Here is a 21,476-nt window from a genome sequence, read left to right on the forward strand (position 1 = left end):
AAATAAATCTAGAATCATTCATAAAATGTTTCTGAAATTTAACAATGAATTGTACACATGCAGCTGCAAAAATCTATATATCTGAATTTATCATGGAAAGGATGATGAATTCTTTTCGCATAACAACTCCCATTTGATGTATGAAGGGATCTCAATTTGATCTTCATTTATACTGACCTTTTCAATTGTCATAAATGAAAATAATATGTAGGATACATATCGCTTACAGTAGTTTTTCAGAAGTGTATGAATCAAGGGAAACACATATGTTTATAATTTGAATGTAACTATTGAAAAAACATTTTTTTTGCACTTTTATATATACCTGTAAACTTTTTTTTGTAACGTTATAACAGACTGACTATTATTTTGACTGCCAACCAGCTGCTTTAGATATGGTGCACAGTGATGTTATATATACATGTGTCCCTCCCCACTTTCGATTATTCAGTGTACAGGACTCTGCTTGTTTCCGCTATAGATACAGCTCAGTCCCCCTTAAAAGATGACATGCTGATCCCCGAGATCAGTGAACGAAGGGCTCTGGCTAAGGAACCTGAATTGCCAGAGAAAACCAAAGACGATTTCTTCGATTTAATTGACAAATTGGATAAATACAATGAATTTAAGGAGAAACAAGAGAGACCTGAGCGCAGTGCAGGTACAAGATGGCACTGGCTTGTAGCCCTGAATGTTGTGTATCTCCTCTTATGTTTCCTATATGCTAACAGTTTATATTTTGACTAAACGTTCTGTGACTCACTGCATCCTTGTTATGACTTGTATATGATATTATACATGTATCACTCATCCGTCTCTAGCTGACTTGGGTTTATAATGATCAGCCCTCTATGCATTTGGTTTGTGGCATTATATTTTAGCATATTTCACAAAATATGTCATAATGCATTAATCCTCTAATGTTATGATGAAAAAATAACGAGTTAAAAAATGACCTCCTTTGTTCATAATTTCTCAGATATCTTTTATTCCACAATAACAACATGTACATATTAACAGCATGATTCATGATAAAATGGGGATAAATATTGTCAGTGAATGCATGTGGATGTGCAAGCTTACTGTTAATTGTGTTTTTATCATTTTTGAAATAGTAAGTAGATGCATTAATAATTCATGAAATTTTATTCACCATTTTATCTGTAAGGATTATATTTACTACCTTTATCATGAAATATCAGGCATATTTTTATTAGATGTACCATTCATAATCCACATTTCATATAAATTATCCAATTTTAACAATTCCTATTTTAACTTACCATAGCTATTTCTAAGAAACATGATAACATTTTGTAGATAATCCTGCGTACATGTGAATGCCTTAGAAATTATTCTTTACACAGGGTTAAATGATATGTAGTATCAAAATCTGTATACTGAATTAAGTAAAGTTTATTTCAATCGTATTTAAAAAGTTTTCAGTCTAGTATTATAAAGAAAGACAAATGACCACTCTAAACATTACACGATCCAATATATATATATATATATGATGTGTATTAAATAAATGGAATTATGAACGTAGATACCGGGGGTATGGAAGATTCACAAACAATAACTGAGGAAGAACTGACCTCCACCAAGCAAGACCGACCTAAATCAGACGAGATCATTGCAAAAGTGGAAGAACTGGGTCAAAACATGGCCCCTGCCCGGGCCCAGGAACCCACAGAAGGTACATGAGGCTGCATGTATCTCGCTGTTGTACTCGCCTTGTGCATGATCTCTCCTGGTGATTTTGGTGCATCTGGGAAATTTCTCTTGGTCTTTCTGTACTTGTATATTCAGGATATGGACTTGTGAATCCTTTCCAATGTTCAACGCTTCAAAAATTGGTCAAATTGAAGACTTTTTTGGTACAGACTGTTGATCGGAATTTACTACATCTATATTCAAATTTTACAAGACAAAAAAATAGACCAAACATTTAACATCTTTTAATATGCAAATAGTTTTTCACAGAACTATTAAAAAGTACAAAATAACTAATTTGACCTGAATGTTGAATTATGCTGTGTTCATTTTGTAGATTTTCAAACAGATATGAATTTATAGAACATGATTCTTTACCAAAGTCATTAAAAATTGGCTTATTAAAGTTGTATATAGTTTTGTATTGTCAGATGATGCTAGAAATGTTAGAGATGTATTAACTGGTATTTTTGAAGAACATTGGCAAGGACATTTATTTTCACTATTCACCTCTTTTTTTCAGCATATTATGATATTTGTTTGGGGTTGTTTTTACATGTATAATCTTTTAGAGAAATCACTTAGCATGGGTTTATAAGCTCTTATTTCTTCTGTAGAAAAATAAATGCAGCGGCTGAAAAATCACTAAAACTGATTTGCACATATCCATTTTAGTAGTATTTTAGTGTTACCCATACAGATCTGGTGCAGGGTTAATGACATACGGTCAGACAACATATAGGTCCTCATTATTTTCTTCTCCTTGATGGGTTCCTTTGTTATAATGTATGCACAATATACGATGCTATGGCATTTCCATACTATGTAAATATGAATAACACCTAAATGGAGTTTATCATTACCCCAACACTCAACAGCTGTAGCCTAAATGTTGTGTTGTATTCTACATACAGTGTATTCTGTTTAAAAGGGGAATAGCAGTTACTGGGACAAAAATGTATTTTATGATCACATTGTGCTTTCAGCATAGAGAATAATTAGTTTATTCTATGTCTAGAAACATTACTGATACATTGCACATTACCGTTAAATGTATGAAATTTGTGAAAATCATCTTGGCTTTCATATATAGCTAGGGTTTAGTATTTAAGATTCATATATTCTAATTGATGACAGCAAATGTTATGCATGTGTCCAACATTGACTGTTTACAGATGATGAAGGGACAAAAACACCACCCCCCAGTCCTGTAGAGGGAGATTTTGTATCAGGTACTATGATGTGATAGTCTCGCTAATGTGTCTGCCAAGTCTTCCTGCACCAGCATGTCAGTCGCACAGTTGATTGATGCTCCAGCTTGAAAAGAGCAGAAATGGTCATTTTGAAAAGTGCAGAATTAATCCAATTTACGTGTTAATATTAAACTTGAAACTGTCTCAGAGAAAAAGAAAATAATCAGATTGCCAAAAGTTCAGTATGAATTAATATTAAAATGTACATGAATAATTTATGGAATTTGACAGTAACTGTTACAAACTGAACTGTTTTTTAGCTGGAATTATTGTTTAAAAGTACAAAGTTTGAACATGCCATATACCAATGGAATTATTTTACTTTTAATGAAGGGGTGTGCGGAGTATTTATTGGGAAAGCAAATTTCATAAATTCTATAAATGAGGATATGTTGGTGCAGCAGAGAGGCAGACACTGGGATTCTGTTGTAATTCTGTTATTTACATGTACATACTCCTAGACTCAGTTCCACATTGCCAAGTTCTGTATTGGTTATTAATGTAGATTTAGTGGAGATTAACAATTCATATTTATGTACTCACAATTCTATATACAGTATTTATTAATCAACATATATTCAAACTAACTTTCTGTTTAAATTTCGCAAAAATGATTAACCTTTTCACTTAGATATCCTATAATAAACACTTTTAACAATTTAAAATGCCCAAATTTTCAGAATGAAGGATCATTTGATTAGTAGAATAATTAGACTAGATGCGTTGTGTAGGTTGAATGAAGACATCAAACTTTCGGTCGTTGTGACAGTGTGAGCTTATCATGTATCTTGCTTAGTGTGGTGGTGATTTTTTTTTTATATTTTAGATTTATACCATCTTGCATTGAAAAGTACTTAAGTATATAAATGAAATGAACATTTTCTTTTAATCAGCATTTTGATACATTGTGAATGCTACATGATATAGGTAGATCTACCAGTATTTGTTTGCCAGAGCATCTATTGATTGAAGCTTTCTGTCGATTATGTGCCTCAGTATCTATTTAATTTGCATCTCCATTCATTTTCATATTAAGCAGTAATTAAAGTGCTCAATGTTAAATACTCTGATGTAGTTTGATCCTATTATCAAGAAATTACAGAGTCTTATAGTACCTAGTTGATCGCTCCTAGAAGAACTTAATAGAGCGTGTGTTAGGGAGAAATAATTATGTATAGATGACAATCCTTTGAAAATGCTTTGGCCAAGGCAAAATGTTGATTTCATGAATTTGATCCCTATGATTATGTGAGATGTGTATTAGGTGGCTAAGTTCTTTTGATAATTTGGGCTTCTCTATAGTTGATTTAGCGATTAAGCTTAAATTCAATGCAAATTGAAGAAAGAACCTTAAAGTTAATCTTAATTAAAAAGAATGAATAAAAAAACTATTTAATACTCAAAATTAGAACGTCAAGACAAACTGGCTCATGAGATAGAAGATGCAGTTGAACAATCAGTTCAAGCGGAAGCTGAAGCTGAGGAGGAGGAGGAGGAAGAAGAAGAAGAAGAGAAGGAAGAAACGATTATAGAGGAGACCTTCCAGGAGTCGGATGATGGTGTAACATGGAGAACCATTCGTAAAACCACCATCATCACTCCTGAAGGTCAAACTGAGAAATTTGAAGTTTTAGGAGGTATTCCACTTAATATTGTGGAGGCTTTCAGTGTGTATTTTTTATAGCAGAGTTTCCGCCCCGGCACTGATTGGTGGAAACTGCTTCAGTCCTCCTCCTTGCAAGCTTTGATTGGATGTTGTCTTTTTAGTTGCCAAATTTATATTGGACTAACCTCTGTTTTTTTATTTTTGTTGAGAAAGGATATGGATATTTTTCTTTCTCTTATGATGACCTCTTCTTTTCTCTCACCTATCTTGGTGCAGTATTTAGACCTAAGATCTATTTATTATTTTCAACTATCTTGAGGATTTGGGCACTTTCAATATTTATATACTCATATGTACCTTCCATCTTACTGTATTATATAAGAAAGTATTATCTTGCATGCTTATAATTATTGTATATAAATAAATAATCAAAATTCTTTTTTCATTATTAAACCCTGAACCTGATATGAATTGAAATGGCAGGTGTTTCAAAAGCATATTTTTTTAATTACCTGTACCATTTTAATAATTCTGTCAATATATTAATACTTTTGTAAATGTAAACATCTGTATTTGGGTATACATTAACATGTTATATTGGTTTTTATTCTCACAGAAAGTTTTGACATTGAAACAATGTTTACATTACTATATTCATTGTTTGAACATTTATGACTAATCAAAGCTATAATTGCTTATGCCATTTTACGGTTATCATTCTAATATTTATAATTTCTAATATTTATTATTTTATTTTCATTATTTTAACAGAGGAAGTGAGAGCCCAGCAAGCAGCTGTTGACGAATTGGCAGCCAGACTGTCCAGTGCAGAAGAACCGACAGCAGTACACCCTGGGGAAACGGGTGTGTAAATTGTCATTGTATTGTGATTGCAGATGACACCATTTTTTTGTCAATGCATAGACAACCAAATTGATTGCAATCTTGTTAAAGTCTGAAAAGAAATTGCTGCCATTTCAAATTCAGACATTCTTCCATCAAGTTTTTATCTTAGAATCTTTCTGTGCAAAATTGGATTGTTTCACCAGTTTTCTGATGATTCTGCATGCAATAGGAAACTTGCCCATATTTATAAAACTGCAGGCAGACTTGAAAATTATTTTATAACAGAAATGAATTTGAAATGGTACTTTCAAAATTCAATCTTAATTTTGAAATATATTAATATATTAAGATATTTCAAATGCTGAGGAAATTCATGTTTCGGATTATACATACTCAGGAATGTAAGGGAAATAACAATTTTATTTGAAGTATAAGTCAAACATTTTGAACGTAATTAAAGAAATATATGTCTAAGGAATATAGAATATAGTACAAGACATTAGGATACTACATGTAATTGTATTTTTTTAGTAATATATAGTATATGTACAACTAGTGGAAATAGAATTTTGATGCTATAGTTCATTTGAAATAGCTTGCTAGTTTATTTGTGTGCTTAAGAAGCCATCAATTGAAACATTTGAAATATCTTCTTCCACGAACAAAAACTTTGTATCTAGACATTTATATAGTGAGTGATGAATAATGTCTGTAGTACAAATCATTACTAATAGATAATTTTTCAGCCAGGGAAGCTGATGTACGCTTCCAGATATGCTCTTTTAGTATATAGCACTTTACTGCAGGTTTCAACTCAAGTTTCAACCTTCAGCAGTTGAATTTTTGGCAATCAAACCTTCAGGAATCTCAAAATATTTTATTTATTGTTGAATTTATAAAGGAGACTTTTAATGAATATTGTTAATTTTAATATTATTGCTACTCATGTATGTGCAGCTACAATTTTATATATACATTTAGATATTTATATACTTATCTTATGCATACTATTAAAATGCTTGAAGGTTGTAGAAGTTGAAAACTGGAACATTAATTGTTATATCTATTTATATTTAAAATATTGTTCAGATATATGGAAACATGAATAACTATAATATATGCATGCTTTACAAATTCATACTTTGCTATTCTGCTTCCTTTTTGGAGAATTCATTTTATTTTTTATTTCAATTTGTGTTCACCATCTTTGTCAGAAATGCTTAATTGCACTAATGTTGTGATGCAATAAACTTTGGAATAAGTATTCAATAAAAAGAAGAGCTTGGTTATTTTGACTTCCTTTGTTTTCAAATTGTCTGCCTCACCATGGTTGACAAGATATTGCTCAAGGTTTGAAAAAATGGAGATATTTGTGAATATTTTGAATTGACAAACATTGGAAGTTTGTCCTAATGCTGGCGAAATCACAAGATCCAAGTTGTGCGTAGAGGAGTTCTAGATCTTAGATTTAACAGGGCCACAAGCACTTCACAACACACTAACACAACCACAAAAATAAAAAACGGATACAATGTTTCTGTTCCATATATTAGATTAAAATAATTTTGTTTGTTTTTCTTTCTGCTGCACTTGTAACTATGCTATTTGTTAAATTACTTTTTTTTTTATTTTGAAAATATATATGTATATGCAGTTATGTTTGGGGTTATTGTTGAAAATTTGGAAAGAGTTTGGAAATTTGTCACTGCATGGTCCTTGGCCTTATTCTAACAACTGGAACACTATGTATCTGACATAACCATTGTTGTTGCTTGGAATCATACAAAAACTACTATGCAATATACTATCTTTATAGCTTCAGACTCCCATTTTGAATTAAAAGCTAAAATTGATATAAAATGCACTTTATCTAAATGGTTTTATAAAGTTTTAGATAACTTCTTTTTTATTTTTTTCTTGTTCAGTTATACTTATCCCTATAAGTATATTTTGTTAAATTACTTGCAGTTTACAAAAGAATGTTTTCTGAAATGAAAATGTAAATTAGTTTGATGCCATTCATTCCCATCCAAAAACCTGTGATTTCTCCAGCCTGAAAATGTCGTAAAGTTTCATTAAACTTTTGAGAGCAAAATTTTGTCAATTGCTGTGCTCTTTCTATTTCACTTTTTTTGTTTCAAACATTTATTTTTAAATTTTGCATGCTGCTAGGTTTGTTTTCCTTGTTTTTTTTTTCATTTTCATTTATTTTCTTTAGTTTTCTTGCACTACATCATCTAGACTCTTTATTTCTGTCTCAAAATCACACAAAACATTCATCACTTGATACTACATGTGTATTAATGTCAAAAATCAGTACCTATGTAGAGTAAAGAAACATTTTTAATAATCAATGTTTATTCTCTTGAATTCATATACACTTGTAATTGAATGGTTGACTTTGGCATGGCATCTGTTTTTACTCTCTATATACATTTGTATAAAGTTTCATCTTTGACCTATATAATAATTATCTTTTAAATAAAACTTTCATTGCACCTAGATTAAGAGTTCTACCAGATATTTCCCAACCAGCTACCTTCATGCTAATTATATCGATATAGGATAGAATCATATTGCCATAAAACACTACCTAAGCTAGTCCCATAATGCAATTCCAACCTTTACTAATACCTGGTCATTTGTTTCCATTGACATGCCTGTATTTATCAACAAACAGTAGTATATATACTTACCTGGTCAAATGTTTTCATTGAGCTTCCTGTGTATTTCAACATCCAATAGCATATATTCTCAGATGATCACTAACTGCGTGTTGGGTGCTGCTCCAAGCTACTGCAGAGTGTGTATGGCTTCTAACTCGGCTGAATAACTTCCATGTTATACCTGACCTTAACCGTTTCATTGTCCAATGTTATATGTTGTTGCTCCTTCAATTTTCAGACACAGTTGAAGAGGTTGTCGATTCTCAGAAAGTGCAGACTGTAGAGTCTGCCACAGGGCAAACTCCAATGGTGGTCGGAGAAACTGATGTTGATACTGGTTTGCCATATTTTGCAAATCAAAAGGAACCTGATATGGAAAAACTGGTGGAAAGTTTGAAAACTGATCTTTATGAAAAAGAGAAGATTGAAAAAAGTGGCAACGAGTCCGATGTTTCGTCTAGTGCAAGCTCAGAAACCGAAGGAGAATTCAATATTGATCCTTTGCCGTCAACAGCACCTAATGTAGAGGGTAATGAACCCAACATAGATCGACGATCTTCCATCGAGAGGAAAAGAAAGCGGACAGATTCCTTATCCTCTTCCTCTATGTCAGATGTTGAAGATAATATTGAGGAAAACACTGACGAAAACCGTGGAACTGAGAATGAGCCTCCAAAGCCCAAGTCATCTCTACATGATGCCAGCCGCCTTGAACCAAAGTCTGGTCATGTGCATTTTAGAGAGGAAGATTTACCGAGCTCTTCATCCTCATCATGTTCATCAACTGAGGATGAAAGCAATCAAGTTGAATCAACTGAAGTCAAATCCCCAACTGTAACTACACCAAAAATCGACAGAATGGAAGAGTTCCAATTTATGGAAAAACCTAGTACAGAACATAAGGGAGAGAAAGCGTGCGAAAATGATGAGAAAGTTGATAGCGATGTGCCTGTCAAAGTATACAGACCTTCTTTGGTTGCCCAAGATACAATTGAAGAAGGTTTGAAGATGCTTCCAGATAATGTTGAAGAGACGGGAAACGAAGCTCATACAATAGCTGATTCAGATGTGGAGAAACAAATTGTCCAGGCACCAGCTCCTCCGAAAGAGAGAGATTCCTCTTCCTCTACCAGCAGTAGTGATGAAGATGACACGGACAAACCAGCACGAACTCAAGACTTCAGAGAGGGATCAATTGAAAGAACAGAAAGATATGAAGAAGTACCCCCGAAGGAGCAGACCCGAGCTCCCTCTCCATCACAGGACAGTACAGAACAATCTCAAGAAATGTCAGCTAGCCCGACTGGAAAGGACCCGAAGGAGCAGACTCAAGCCCCCTGTCCATTACAGGACAGTACAGAACAATCTCAAGAAATGTCAGCTAGCCCGATTGGAAAGGACTCGGGGGATGGAGTACAATTTGCAAACACAGTTAAACGTTTAAAAAGGATGTCATCATTGCAACAACAAGAAGGTAAAGGCAAATGGAATTATATGTATATGGAGTTTAAACAGTATTTAAATACTGAAGGAAGTTTTGATATTGTCCGAGATAGTGATGCATGTTTTGGGCATGAATGAAAACGTCTTTTTATTTTAGTTGTTTATTTAACTCTTATCAGAGATGCCATGTCAAATGTTGAACAAGTACTTTATAGCTAAATTATTTTAAAAACACAAACATCTCTTACTGAAATTGCTGCCCATCTCAATATATTAACGATAAGAATTATGCTAAACTGAATTAAAAGTGAGTAATCTAACAGTATATTAGATCTAGAACTCCTGAAGCGAATATTTACTGACGAGTGATTAATAGAAATAATACGTTACCCTGAGTGTCTGCAGAGGAATTTTGAGTGAATTGAAAATCATTTTACATGCACGGTGAACAGTTTGAAACAAAGTACCAGGGTGAAGAGGTCACGCTGGCTGGTATAAAGAGAGAAAAATACCAATTATATAAAGCCGAAGAGGTTCTGGATTAAGTTTCGAGGAGTGCGCTGTTGCATTGAAGGCGAAAACGAGATTGTGACCCCAATTTTACATTATTGACAACTAGCTTTAGAACAAATAAAAGAAGTAATTCATAAAAGTAGCACACTTCATTAAATAAATTGTTCTTAAAACCTAAACAAAACCCATAATTCCTAGATAAAACATACACAAAACAATGTTTAGGGAAGAAGTGAACAAAACATTCAAATACATATATACCAAGTGCAGTGCCTAAGGATGGTAAGTCCCCACGAAAAAAATAGAAATATTGCAACAAAAAAAGGAAATAAGATATTAATTCTTCATTTTTTTTAATTTTACAAATTCTTTTTGTTTGTAAATGTTTGTATTAACAGTAGATGTTGATTAGCATATCTTTATTTAAATTTAGAACGAATCTTGAAATGATGCAATTCCTTCTGATGCATTGCACATCTTAGTGAAAAAAAGTTTTGTTATTTTCTTTTACAGGCAAATGCCTTGTCATGTAGACAAAACGTAACGTTTTAAATTTGTAAATAAAGATTCAACTTTCGTCTATTTTAAATTATAAGTACCAATTTCCTGCTTACGCTTGGAATACTGCCTTACAAATAAGAGATAACCACTTGAGTATCTGTATCCGGAATGTGATTTTGCGTCATTTCACACTCGTATATTACAGCCTGATGAATTGTATGTTTATATCTGTGCTAATTTTCACTTTTGTTTCTGCTTGTCGATCATATGATTTGCATACTTTAGCATTAAGTAATTGCATGACCATTGTGGTGACATCTTGCATTCCAGTCATTGAAACTGAGCTTGAAGAAGAGGAGGAGGTCGCCGTTGAACAGGTGTTGCCGGATGGATCAAAGGTCAGGAGGAAAAGATTTAAGTCTGGAGAGTCTATCAAAAGTGAGAATGGAGAACCTGAATCTATGGAATTGGTTGAAGAAGAGGGCCCCGAAAAGGAAGCTGTTCACTACGAGGAAAATGAAGAGATACTAGAAGACGGAACAGTCCACAAGGTCAGCCGAACACGCCGCCAGTCTCTTAAACGTGTCAAAAGAACTTTAATCTCTGAAAGTGGTGAAGAGGAAAACATTTTCGATGACGATGTAGCTGTGCCAGGTAAAGCAAAAGAAGACGTTATTGAAGTATTTGAAGAGCCAGCAAAACCAGTAACCAAGGTGGAGGAAGTAGAAGTGGTTAGAGATGATGGAAAGGTGATGAAGAAAAGGATGGTTATGAACAGGATGGTCAGTAACGTGAAAACTTTCCATCAGTCTTTCGATGATGCTGGAAACTTGCAAGAGGACGAATATGAAATTGAGGCCATTATTCCTGGTACAGAATCGACTTTCGTAGAGGGAGATGATTCCACCACTTCCAGTTCCTCCAGTGAATATAGTGATGACGATGATGACGGGAATGATGAAGAAATCGATGTTGAAGATTTGGATTTGGTGGAGGAGGACTGTCAGAGTGGAACCACAGTCACGACAAAACAAGTCATCAAGCAGACATTTACATCTAGAACTTACGAAACAGGTAAGGGATCGATTCGAAGAGCGTAGAATTCTTGATGAAAGGTAACTAAGATCAGTTTAGATAGAAACATACTCTAAGAGGTTTATGGTAAGTAATTGCTGTTTAGTGACATATACTTCTTCTTTTTTTTTGAATTACTATAAATATAGTGCACAAGAACTTGTACGCATGAACAATCTGCTCTGTTGACAATGCATGTTATACTGAAATAACATTTGACAAGTATGCTTGCTATTATGTTATTGAACTTTTTAAATTGTTTTTCTTTTATTTGATTCGACTTTTACATTTAAAGTCAAGAAAATATGTTATTATAAGTGATGATAAGTGATAAAATCTTTGTTTAGAAGAACCGAAAGAGTTGGAGGAAACGGGGCTTGTAAAGCGAGTTGTGAAAAAAGTAACCTATGACCCAAGGCAGGCAGATGTAGTCTGTGATTCCTCCGAATATGATGATGAAGGTAGCTTCGTTTGGCGATTGTGAATCGATTCCTACAGTTTAAACCCACCCTATTAAAATAACACACTCTGTAGACTCTAACCTGTTTGTGGTCTTCTTATATGATCCACTTAAAAAAAAATAATTTGAGCATGTACATATATTATCAGCCATAAAGATTTATGGAGTGATCATATTGACGTGCATGGATATCATGGATGAATTTGTACATCTACAATTAAGCAAGAAATATATTTTCTGATTTGACAATGACCCCATAGATCGATAGTATGCATTGCTTTGGAACCGTTCGTCGTTGGTTTAGCGGCACTGTTTAGGTGAAACTGAAGTTTGATATTTTAACAAGCAATCTATTTTAACCTTTAATTACGTAAATTTATACCAATGATGCACACAAATTCCCGAATACTATAATAGATCTAACGAATTACTTGTATTGCTATATACCTATACTTGTACGAGGTAGGAATTATAAAACAAATCGTGATATGAGGCAATAAAACATCATGGATGAAGCTATCAAATGAAATTTAGCATGCATATAGATAATCATATTATCATAACCTGTACATAAGATGATTATGAAATTCATTTTTTTTCAATGATGAAAATATTGACGTTACAACGATTAATTGTCATCTGAACACCACAAAATTTTTCAAAAATTCAAGAAATAAACTTATAAATGTTTGTATTGACAAATGTTCTTGAAACCATTGAGAAACACTGTGAATAAGAAACTAAAGTTGTATGCAACAAATGACGATATGGGACAGTGTGTTATTTCAAAGCGTACTGTAAATTCCTAATTAAACGCGAGGAATTAATATCTGCGTAAAATTGCGAGAAGCCCATCTCGCGAATTCTAAAATCTCGCTGTTAATTTTGGGACACATGTAAACTACATGAAACTTTGATAAAATTTCGGCAATCGCGATTTTATGTACTCGCGATTTGATGGCAAATCGTTGAATCGCGGAATTAAGTACTCGCGTAAAATAAGGAATCTACAGTAATCAAATTTTGTAGTAATTCTGGAAATAGGCCTATATAAACTATATTATTCACGACCTTGCAGGTGACAATAAACTGCATTACTGCATTTTAAGTTATTTCTTTAAAACTTAAAAACGAACTTTTTATTTGCATTTACTGTAAAAATTGAAGAACCTCAACGTTAGTGTCACTGTAAACTAAAGTCACATTTCGTCTTTGTAAGATTAAATTCGATCATTATATATTTATGAACAATAAACACATTAAATTAGATTCGCCATCTCCCGATGTTCACCTTGGTAATTGAATTTATCGGAGAGAACTTGAAAGTTTGGTTACAAACAGATCATGAATAAGTTAGTGTAACATGTACTTGTTGAATTTCAGCTGTTTTGGAGATAGAAACACCAGTAATTACTATTACTGAAGCCAATTCAAAACCCGCTAATGAGGGCGACGATCATTTGGCCTACTTTGGATATAAGTGTTCCTCAGGTTAGAGAGATGGCTAGTTGAGTTTTGTCATTGAAGTGGTCATATTTCGTGTCCTCTCATATCTTGTTTGGTGTTGTTATCCATCAGCAGTTAAATTTGGTCTTTAGTGTTGAAAAAATAGTTCACGATTTTCATCGGAAGGGAGAGTCCTTTTCAACTGCAGTGTTGTCTGTATATTAAAATGTGTGGGGTTTTTTGTTGTATATAAACGTATACTTCACATGTAGAGTTTTTTGCATGCATTTAAGTTACATTTTTTCACTTGGATAATTTTTTTAAATCTAGAGGAATCATGCACTTGCATATTATGAAAATTCACTTCAAAGCTATTTTTTCTCAGTTTGATTTAAGTGAGAATGTACATTTGTTGATTCTGATAGATATTTGTTAGATTTAATTTACATTTTTTGAAACTGATTTGTAGATGAGACCGAACTATGGATTGATGAAAACGACTTTGAAGGTACAGGTAGATTTGGATTTCAGAATGTCGTAGATCTGTTCTAATAAGTAGCTCACCTTTTCAGACACTTTTATGGAATGTTCATGTTATCTCCTTCCTTCAGAAAAACCCCCCAGAATATTAGAACACTGTCTCACCGTGTCTGATGCGATTCGTTCAACCTGCATGGATTTTGTGTACATAAAAAACTGGCTAGTTTAGATTCATTGTGATTTATATGATTAATTCAATACCAAGAGTGTCAGACATTTTCATGAATTACAGAAGAATATATAATTCGTTTTAGATAATGAGAAATAAACTGCTGATCGTGAAAAAGAGTTATTGTTATTTGAATGTTTCATTTTGAATCTAAGCTGATCAGTCACTTGTTATCTCTACAGATACCTTATAAACAGTATTAACATTCACTCTTATTTTCAGCATTTTAGGATTTCCATGACAAGACCAACCTACTAATTCGTAAAGCCACAGTCTAGTATTTACATTTCTACCTTCTTTTCTAATAATTCTCTGTAAATCTTTTAATGCTGCTTTTCTTTGGGAATTGCGATGGAATTACAGAAGCGTGTGAGGAAGTAGAAGAAGAAAATGTAAAAAGTTTTGCTGAGATTGTACACATGTTTGAGAAAGAATCTCAAGGAAAACCATCTCAGTCGGAGACCCAAAAATCAAGCTGTGATGATGTAGACGACGGCAGCATTTCATTTTCAAATTACAGTGAACAACCAACTGCATATCTTGCTGAAAAGGAAATAATCATTGTTGATAAAACTATTTCCGATGTTTCAATGGATCCTGAAAGCAAAGATGGCTTTACAGAGGACGATACAAAACCAGTTAAAGTGCATCACATGGTTAAAATATTCGAACAAATAAATAGCCAATCTTCTATTGACGAACCCTCTTCAGAAAGAAAAGAACGACCTACTTACAAAAAAGAAAACTTGGAATGCACTGCAGAGCATGTAGATGCTGTTCAAAGTGAACAAGAATCACATGCTGTATATGAACAGGATATCGAGATGTCATCGCAGTCAGACGAAGAAACAAGAAAAAAGAAAGAAATACTTGATCTTCCTGAAAAATATGAGCACATAGTTGAAAAACCCGAAGAATTGAAACTAACAGAATTTACCCAAGAATATGAGACACTAGAAGAAACAACTTCGCCTCTTGTTTTAGAAACGGTAAGCCCAGTAGCTAGAATAGTCGAAGACATTGAGTCAAACGTGTCAAAAATTCAAGAGGCAACAGTAAGAGAACAAGTGATTCCAACGGAACAAGTAACTGAGGTTGACACAAAAGACCCTGCATCACAATATGTGTCCTTGAGTAATGAAATACACACTGAAAGCATTGAACAGTCTGCCGAGGAAGTAGTGGTAGAGGAACTGGTTCAAGACAACAGTTACGCTGAAGCTACTTCTGAAATTACCGAAATGCAAATTAAGTTAGAAACAGTTGAAATAGAGGAAAATTTCATATCTGAAAAAGACTTGTCTCCCATATGTGATCAGTCAACTGCACTAGAGGATATGTGTGGTCAACAGAAAGTTTCTGAAGCTGAGGAAACCCTGGAACCAAAATGTTTGACGTCATCATCAGTTGAAGTTGTCAAACAGTATTCTAACGAGCAAAGTTTAGATGACAAAGAAAGCAAATTTGAGTTGTTAAACACTGACGATGAAGAGATTATTGGTCCATCTAGACTTGAAACTCACATTGAGAAAGAGGAAAAATCAGATTCTGAAGGTGAAACTAAGGAATGTAAAGAACAAATAGCTGATCATGAATCTCCAGAAGAAATTGAAACAGTCAAATGGGAAGGAGAAATTGAAACAGAAAGAAAAATTCATGAAAGTGTCAGTAGTGACTTCCAAGTCATAGACACACAAAATGAAAATTTGGATACAGTGCAGGAGATGACTGAAAAAGATGGTACTGAAACTTTACCTAAATATGACGTATCACCAGAAGAGTTCAGGGATGAACAAACAACAGATAGCAATGCCACCAAGACAACATCAGAGGAAGTGGCTGTAAAGACGCTTAGTCAATCTCAAGAAGAGTACGAGATTGTTGATAGCTCAAAAGAGACTAAAGATGAACACGACTCACTGTCTATTTCCGATGAAGAAGACTGGGAGCTTCTTGATAAAGATGAAATTGAAGACACTTCAAATATCCCTGATGAAACAATTGAAAACAATGAACTGGTTTCATCTGAACCTGAAGTTCGGTTACATGATCAGCCACCAAAACCATGTGTTTCTAGTGAAGATGTTAATTCAGAGTCTGAAGAAGATACAACTGAAATAGCAGATCGTTCCGAAACATGTGACATAGAGAGTCCAATTGAATTCAAGCAACCCTTTGAAAAATTTGAGGAGGTCAATGAAACTAAAACTGTTCAATTCGACAATAAAGTTCTAGAAATTAAATCTACATCAACTGGAATTGATTCGTCGGTGGAAACTAGAGATATTGTAAAAGACAGCACCACTTCTATAGAAGAAGAAGATATCGAAAGTATATCATCTACAGAGGAGTACAAAATTAGGAAATATGAATATGATCAAGAAATAAAAGAAAAGGATACAATTTCAAAGCAGCTTGCGTCTTCGTCCGATCAAGTTGAAACCAGCTTTACCATGGATGGAACCTTAGTTAGATCGATTGATACATTAGACACGGATACTGAGGATGAATTGAAAACATCCGTTCATGAAAAACATGAATATGAACAACTTTCCTCTCAAAAATTGCTAGATGAGCAACTGCATGATTCTAATTCAACAAGGATAGAGTTTCGTAGTTTTGAAAATGAATTTGTTGAACAAGAACCAGAACTAACTACACCAACACAGGAACTGGTAGCTGACTATGAACTTCCAGCTGAAGACTTCGAGAAGGAATCAGATGACACAAAACTGACAGATTTATATGACAAACTTGAAGAAAAAGAAACCAGAGAACCAAAAAATAAGGACCAAGAAATCGTCATTGAAAAATTGGAAAGTCAATCAAATGTCAGCGAATCACTATTAAACACAGAGCTTGTAAATTTTGAGTCTTCGGAGGATACAAGCAAACAAGAATCACAATCACTAGACGATATAAAACACGAGCATTCAACAAACCAACTGTTAAGTACTCTCCAATCAAAAGAAAATGATGTCATCAGTGAGGAACCAGTTACAGCATTAAAGGTAGAAAGGTCGTTTGAGTGCAAAGAAGTGTTTGGAGATATCTTATCAGAGAGAAAACATACAGGTGAAGACGTATTCGAAGATGATGAGCCAGAATTACAATATCTTCCCAAGGATAGTCATTTAGTATCAGAAGTAGAGGTTCATGAGGAAATAATCGAAGACGATATCAAACCAGAAATAAAAAGTACACCATTATTTGAAATAAGAGAAGATGAACGAAAAGTACTGATTGTGTCAAAAGAAGCTGGAAATTTGTCAACACTAGGGGCGGGGGACAAAAGTTCTACTGACCAAAGAAAACCACAAATTGTGGATGAAAAAGAGTTGTCAACAAATTCACTCTCAGATGAAGATTTAGTTGAGCGACCTAAAAGAATATCAATTTCTCAAGATACACTCACTGAAGAAATGCTATTGGAAAAAGTTGAATACAACAATGAAACCGCAGATATATTTTCAGATTCAACAGATCCAGGCAAAGGGACTGAATCTTCTACTATTTTACAAGAGCATGCAACAGATTTGTTGAAGCCTTCTGTTCATCAAAGACTGCAAAGTACAGAAACTGTAGAGGACGATGACGAAGAGGTAAGCGTCAAGGACGAACCGACAGGGATGTTTGAAGGTAGAATTGAACATGATATTATATCCACAGCAGATGCAGAAATGGAAGGAATACCGGTAGATTTTATTGCTCATTCAGCATCAGATGATTTTAGATATTTGCAAAATAGTGAAGACATTTTTCAGGAAAACGTACCAATTGAGGATAATACTCCTGCAGAAGAAGATGATTTTACAGCAAAACCACAGCTGGAAGATCTTAAGGATAAAACCATGACTATAACTGACACACAAACGACTGATGAACAGTTGCAGAAATATGAAGAAACCAAAATGGTTCAAAAGTCTTTGGATTTAGAAGAACTACAACTGAAACGATATGAACTTGAAGAAACAGAAACACAAGATGATGACAAAGGCTGCGTGATGAGTGGGCCTGAAGAAAAACCCTGCATTGAAGGGAGCAGTGTTACTGATGATGCATTCTTGGAAGCTACAGATGTTATTGGGATAGACGATCAAATTGAAGGTGAATTCATGGAATCAAGTCAAAAAGACTCGACTGAAAATGTAGAGAGTCACAAAGCTCAGGTAGAAAATAATCAGGCACTTGAGGAAGAGGAATGTGATGTGGCTGAAGCTCAATATATGACAAAGGAAATAGAGGAAACTGACTTAAATGAGAAAGAGTCTGTGGAATCTTTTCTGAGAGACGGTATTGAAAATAAAGGTTTCGAAGATATACCTGGAAGTGAGGACGAATGTTCCACTGTATCACATGATATCAGACACTGTGAAATTCTAGAAGAGAAAACCGAGTCTCTGATGAGCATTTCACAAGATATTTCAGATCATACTAGTGCAATAATGGCAGATTCAGAAGGTTATTCAGACCAAATTGACAGTTCAGACCAAGCGCAAAGTATAACAACATCATTAGATAAATCTGCAGACTTATTAGAATTTGAACAGATTGAACGTACCATCGGAAAACTTGAAACAGTATATGATACCTTTAGCGAATCACAAATTCTAGAACAACTGGAGAGTGAGCACAAGATTGAGGAAAGTGCAGAAAGTCAGGACGAAACAGGCCAATTTCCAAATTTGACTGAGGAAAATGAATTACCAAAAACAGAACAAAACAAAGAAATTGATATGAAAGAATCCGGCTTTGAAGATGACGCTGTAATTGGCGAGTTAGATGAAACCTTTATCGACCGAACAGAGAGATTTATAACTTTATCTGATGACTCGAAAGAAATCACAGTACAACAAAGCAGGGGATCAGGACTATTACCAAGAGAAACATCTTTCCAAGATGACCTAAATCAAGATGCTTCTTCGAGAGAAAACCAAGCCTCTTCAGATCAGAATGAGTCCAACAATTACCAATCTGTACTTGACAATATATTTCAAACTAGGCAAATTTGTGAAAAAGATAGTAGAGAAATTCCTCAAGAGGAGAGTTTAAATATCATATCAAATGTAGAGGATATCAAACAAATCAACACGGACATTGGAACTCCCACAGGAACTGATGAAAGACCTTTGTCTCCCAGCTCGTACACACTTGAAACCGATACTGATATGGAGGGATCTCGAGTTTTTGAAAACGACGAAGAATGTGATGTAGAAGAAACTCTGAATAATGACCAAAATTTGAAAGATTTACATAGTGGCATTACTGAAAATTTATGTGAAAAAGTCTTAGAGTCACTGCCTTTGTCAACTAGTCCAAAAGACGGCAATTGTCCTCCTTCTCCCTCTGAATTTACTCTTGTTATGTCACAGGATCAAGATATGCTTTCAAAAGCTCTTGGTATTGATCATGAATCACCACAATGTTCGCAAGACAATTTAGAAGTAATGCCAGAATGTGATACTCGCTTCGGTGGAAAAATAAACGACCTTCAAGGAACTTTTCATAAGTCAATTAGTGTAGATGATACAGAATCTTTGGAAGAAAATAGCCAAGAATCTATTATTTCTCGCGAAATTGTTATACCAAAAGATGAAAGCTGCAATGTTGAAGCTACTCTTACAGAGATGCCAGAGGAAATTGATTACGAAATAGACAAACCAGTCAAAAGTATGGAAACAAGTCAAGAGTTCATAATGTCCTTCGATCAAGAGAGTCTTTCAAAAATGTTAGGTATCACAAAAAGTGATTCGTATCAGTCAGACATAGAGGTTGAATCTGAATTAAATGAAACGAGAGATGGAATTATACAAAGTTCTTTGGATGACAATGAATTTCAAAGTAGTAAATGTGACATGGAAGAAATTATGAAAGTCGCAAGGGACCAAATACCAGTTGACTCTCAAACACTGACAAGAAACCAACTTAGTTTAGAAGAATCAGTTGATGAACCTTTCCTGCATGAGAAATCACAAGTCACGCATGTTCCAGGTAGATATTCTTAATTCCTAATTCATTTAAAACTACAGTGTAGGTTTGAATGCAATACTTTTCAGAGTCAATTTTTGATAGAGACAATTTTTCGGTAGAAAAAAATGCATAATAGTCTAATAGAAACACGTACTGTGTGCATGATCCTATATCTATTGAACTGTCACCTCGAAATTAAAACTTGCAAAATAATAGTCAGTGGTTTTGACAAAAATAATATCGGATTTTCATAATATTTTTCATATACTGTTACATGTAATTATTGACTATTTCAATATTTCTACAGATGATGAATATGACAGTGACAAAGGAAAAGAGACCTACAATGAGTGTTCACCTGAAATTGAAACTGAAATTACTACAGTCAGGCCCGAAAATGCATCAACAGAAATGCCAAATTTACAGCATCAAGTTAACAAGCTAACATCTGAATCAAGAAATGTCTTTTCAAGTTATGAAAATGTGTACGAGGGAGTACCACTGGATCCGAAAATTAATCGGTTGTCTTTAGATGCTAGTGAACTAGATGTTGGAGATAGATTTGACACTAAACAAATGGATCTGCATCTGCGTACAAATAATCGTACGTCTAGTTATGAACAAGTATATGCGAAAGACCTCACAGATCAGTCTGCTCATTCAGATTTAGGTGAGAAGTGAATCCCTTTTATGGAGGTGTTTTATTTTTCGTTTGTTTTATTTCAGATCTTGTCATGCTCCCTTCCCAATTTTATTTCTAAAATTTATAAGTTATAATTGTTATTGAAAAAATACTTTCATAATAAATTTTGAAGAAAATAATACATTCCAAAGTTAATTACTAATCAAATAATTTTCTATCAATATGGTATAAATTGTTACTGTACGCTGTAATACTACTAATGTTTCATCGGAAGCAAAAGTTTGATTAAGAATTGGCTTAAGTACATGTGGTATAATTGCATGAAAGTTTGTTTGTTGTCAACTTAAATTAATATCAAAATCATTGCTAATTTTCGTTTTACAACTTAAAGCTGCTATTGATGAGGATAAAAATGATGATAAGATTAGTTCCTCCAGTTCGGAGGTAGCTCAGCATGATGACGATGCGTCTGACGAAGGTATACTTACTTCTTTAAGTTATCAGAGTTGTTCGTTTGGTTTTTCGACTTTTACAAATTTAAAGTTTGATCTCTCGATAATAAGATTCATTTAAGATGAACAAACGAATAGCTCATTTTTTTCAACACTGGGTCAATTATTGTTTTATTTT

General features: G+C 33.9%; 1 protein-coding gene across 50 annotated transcripts in view; it reads left to right on the forward strand.

Moving 5' to 3' along the window:
- LOC105334014 (ankyrin-2) overlaps positions 1–21,476 on the forward strand; it is an 86,079-nt gene that overhangs the window by 53,517 nt on the left and 11,086 nt on the right. For 26 of the 50 annotated variants that reach the window (XM_066066965.1, XM_066066966.1, XM_066066955.1 and 23 more), the window contains 14 exons: positions 482–661; positions 1,550–1,699; positions 2,892–2,948; positions 3,796–3,819; positions 4,379–4,606; positions 5,347–5,439; positions 8,326–9,561; positions 10,875–11,618; positions 11,966–12,079; positions 13,462–13,569; positions 13,994–14,032; positions 14,597–20,224; positions 20,511–20,873; positions 21,238–21,324. In XM_066066965.1, the coding sequence (XP_065923037.1) occupies positions 482–661; positions 1,550–1,699; positions 2,892–2,948; positions 3,796–3,819; positions 4,379–4,606; positions 5,347–5,439; positions 8,326–9,561; positions 10,875–11,618; positions 11,966–12,079; positions 13,462–13,569; positions 13,994–14,032; positions 14,597–20,224; positions 20,511–20,873; positions 21,238–21,324 (9,051 nt within the window). The remainder of the gene's footprint in view (positions 1–481; positions 662–1,549; positions 1,700–2,891; positions 2,949–3,795; positions 3,820–4,378; positions 4,607–5,346; positions 5,440–8,325; positions 9,562–10,874; positions 11,619–11,965; positions 12,080–13,461; positions 13,570–13,993; positions 14,033–14,596; positions 20,225–20,510; positions 20,874–21,237; positions 21,325–21,476) is intronic. The other 24 variants (XM_066066964.1, XM_066066967.1, XM_066066977.1 and 21 more) reach the window with 21 other exon arrangements.

Source organism: Magallana gigas, chromosome 7 (genome assembly GCF_963853765.1).
Source record: "Magallana gigas chromosome 7, xbMagGiga1.1, whole genome shotgun sequence".
NCBI classification, from domain to species: Eukaryota; Metazoa; Mollusca; class Bivalvia; order Ostreida; family Ostreidae; genus Magallana; species Magallana gigas.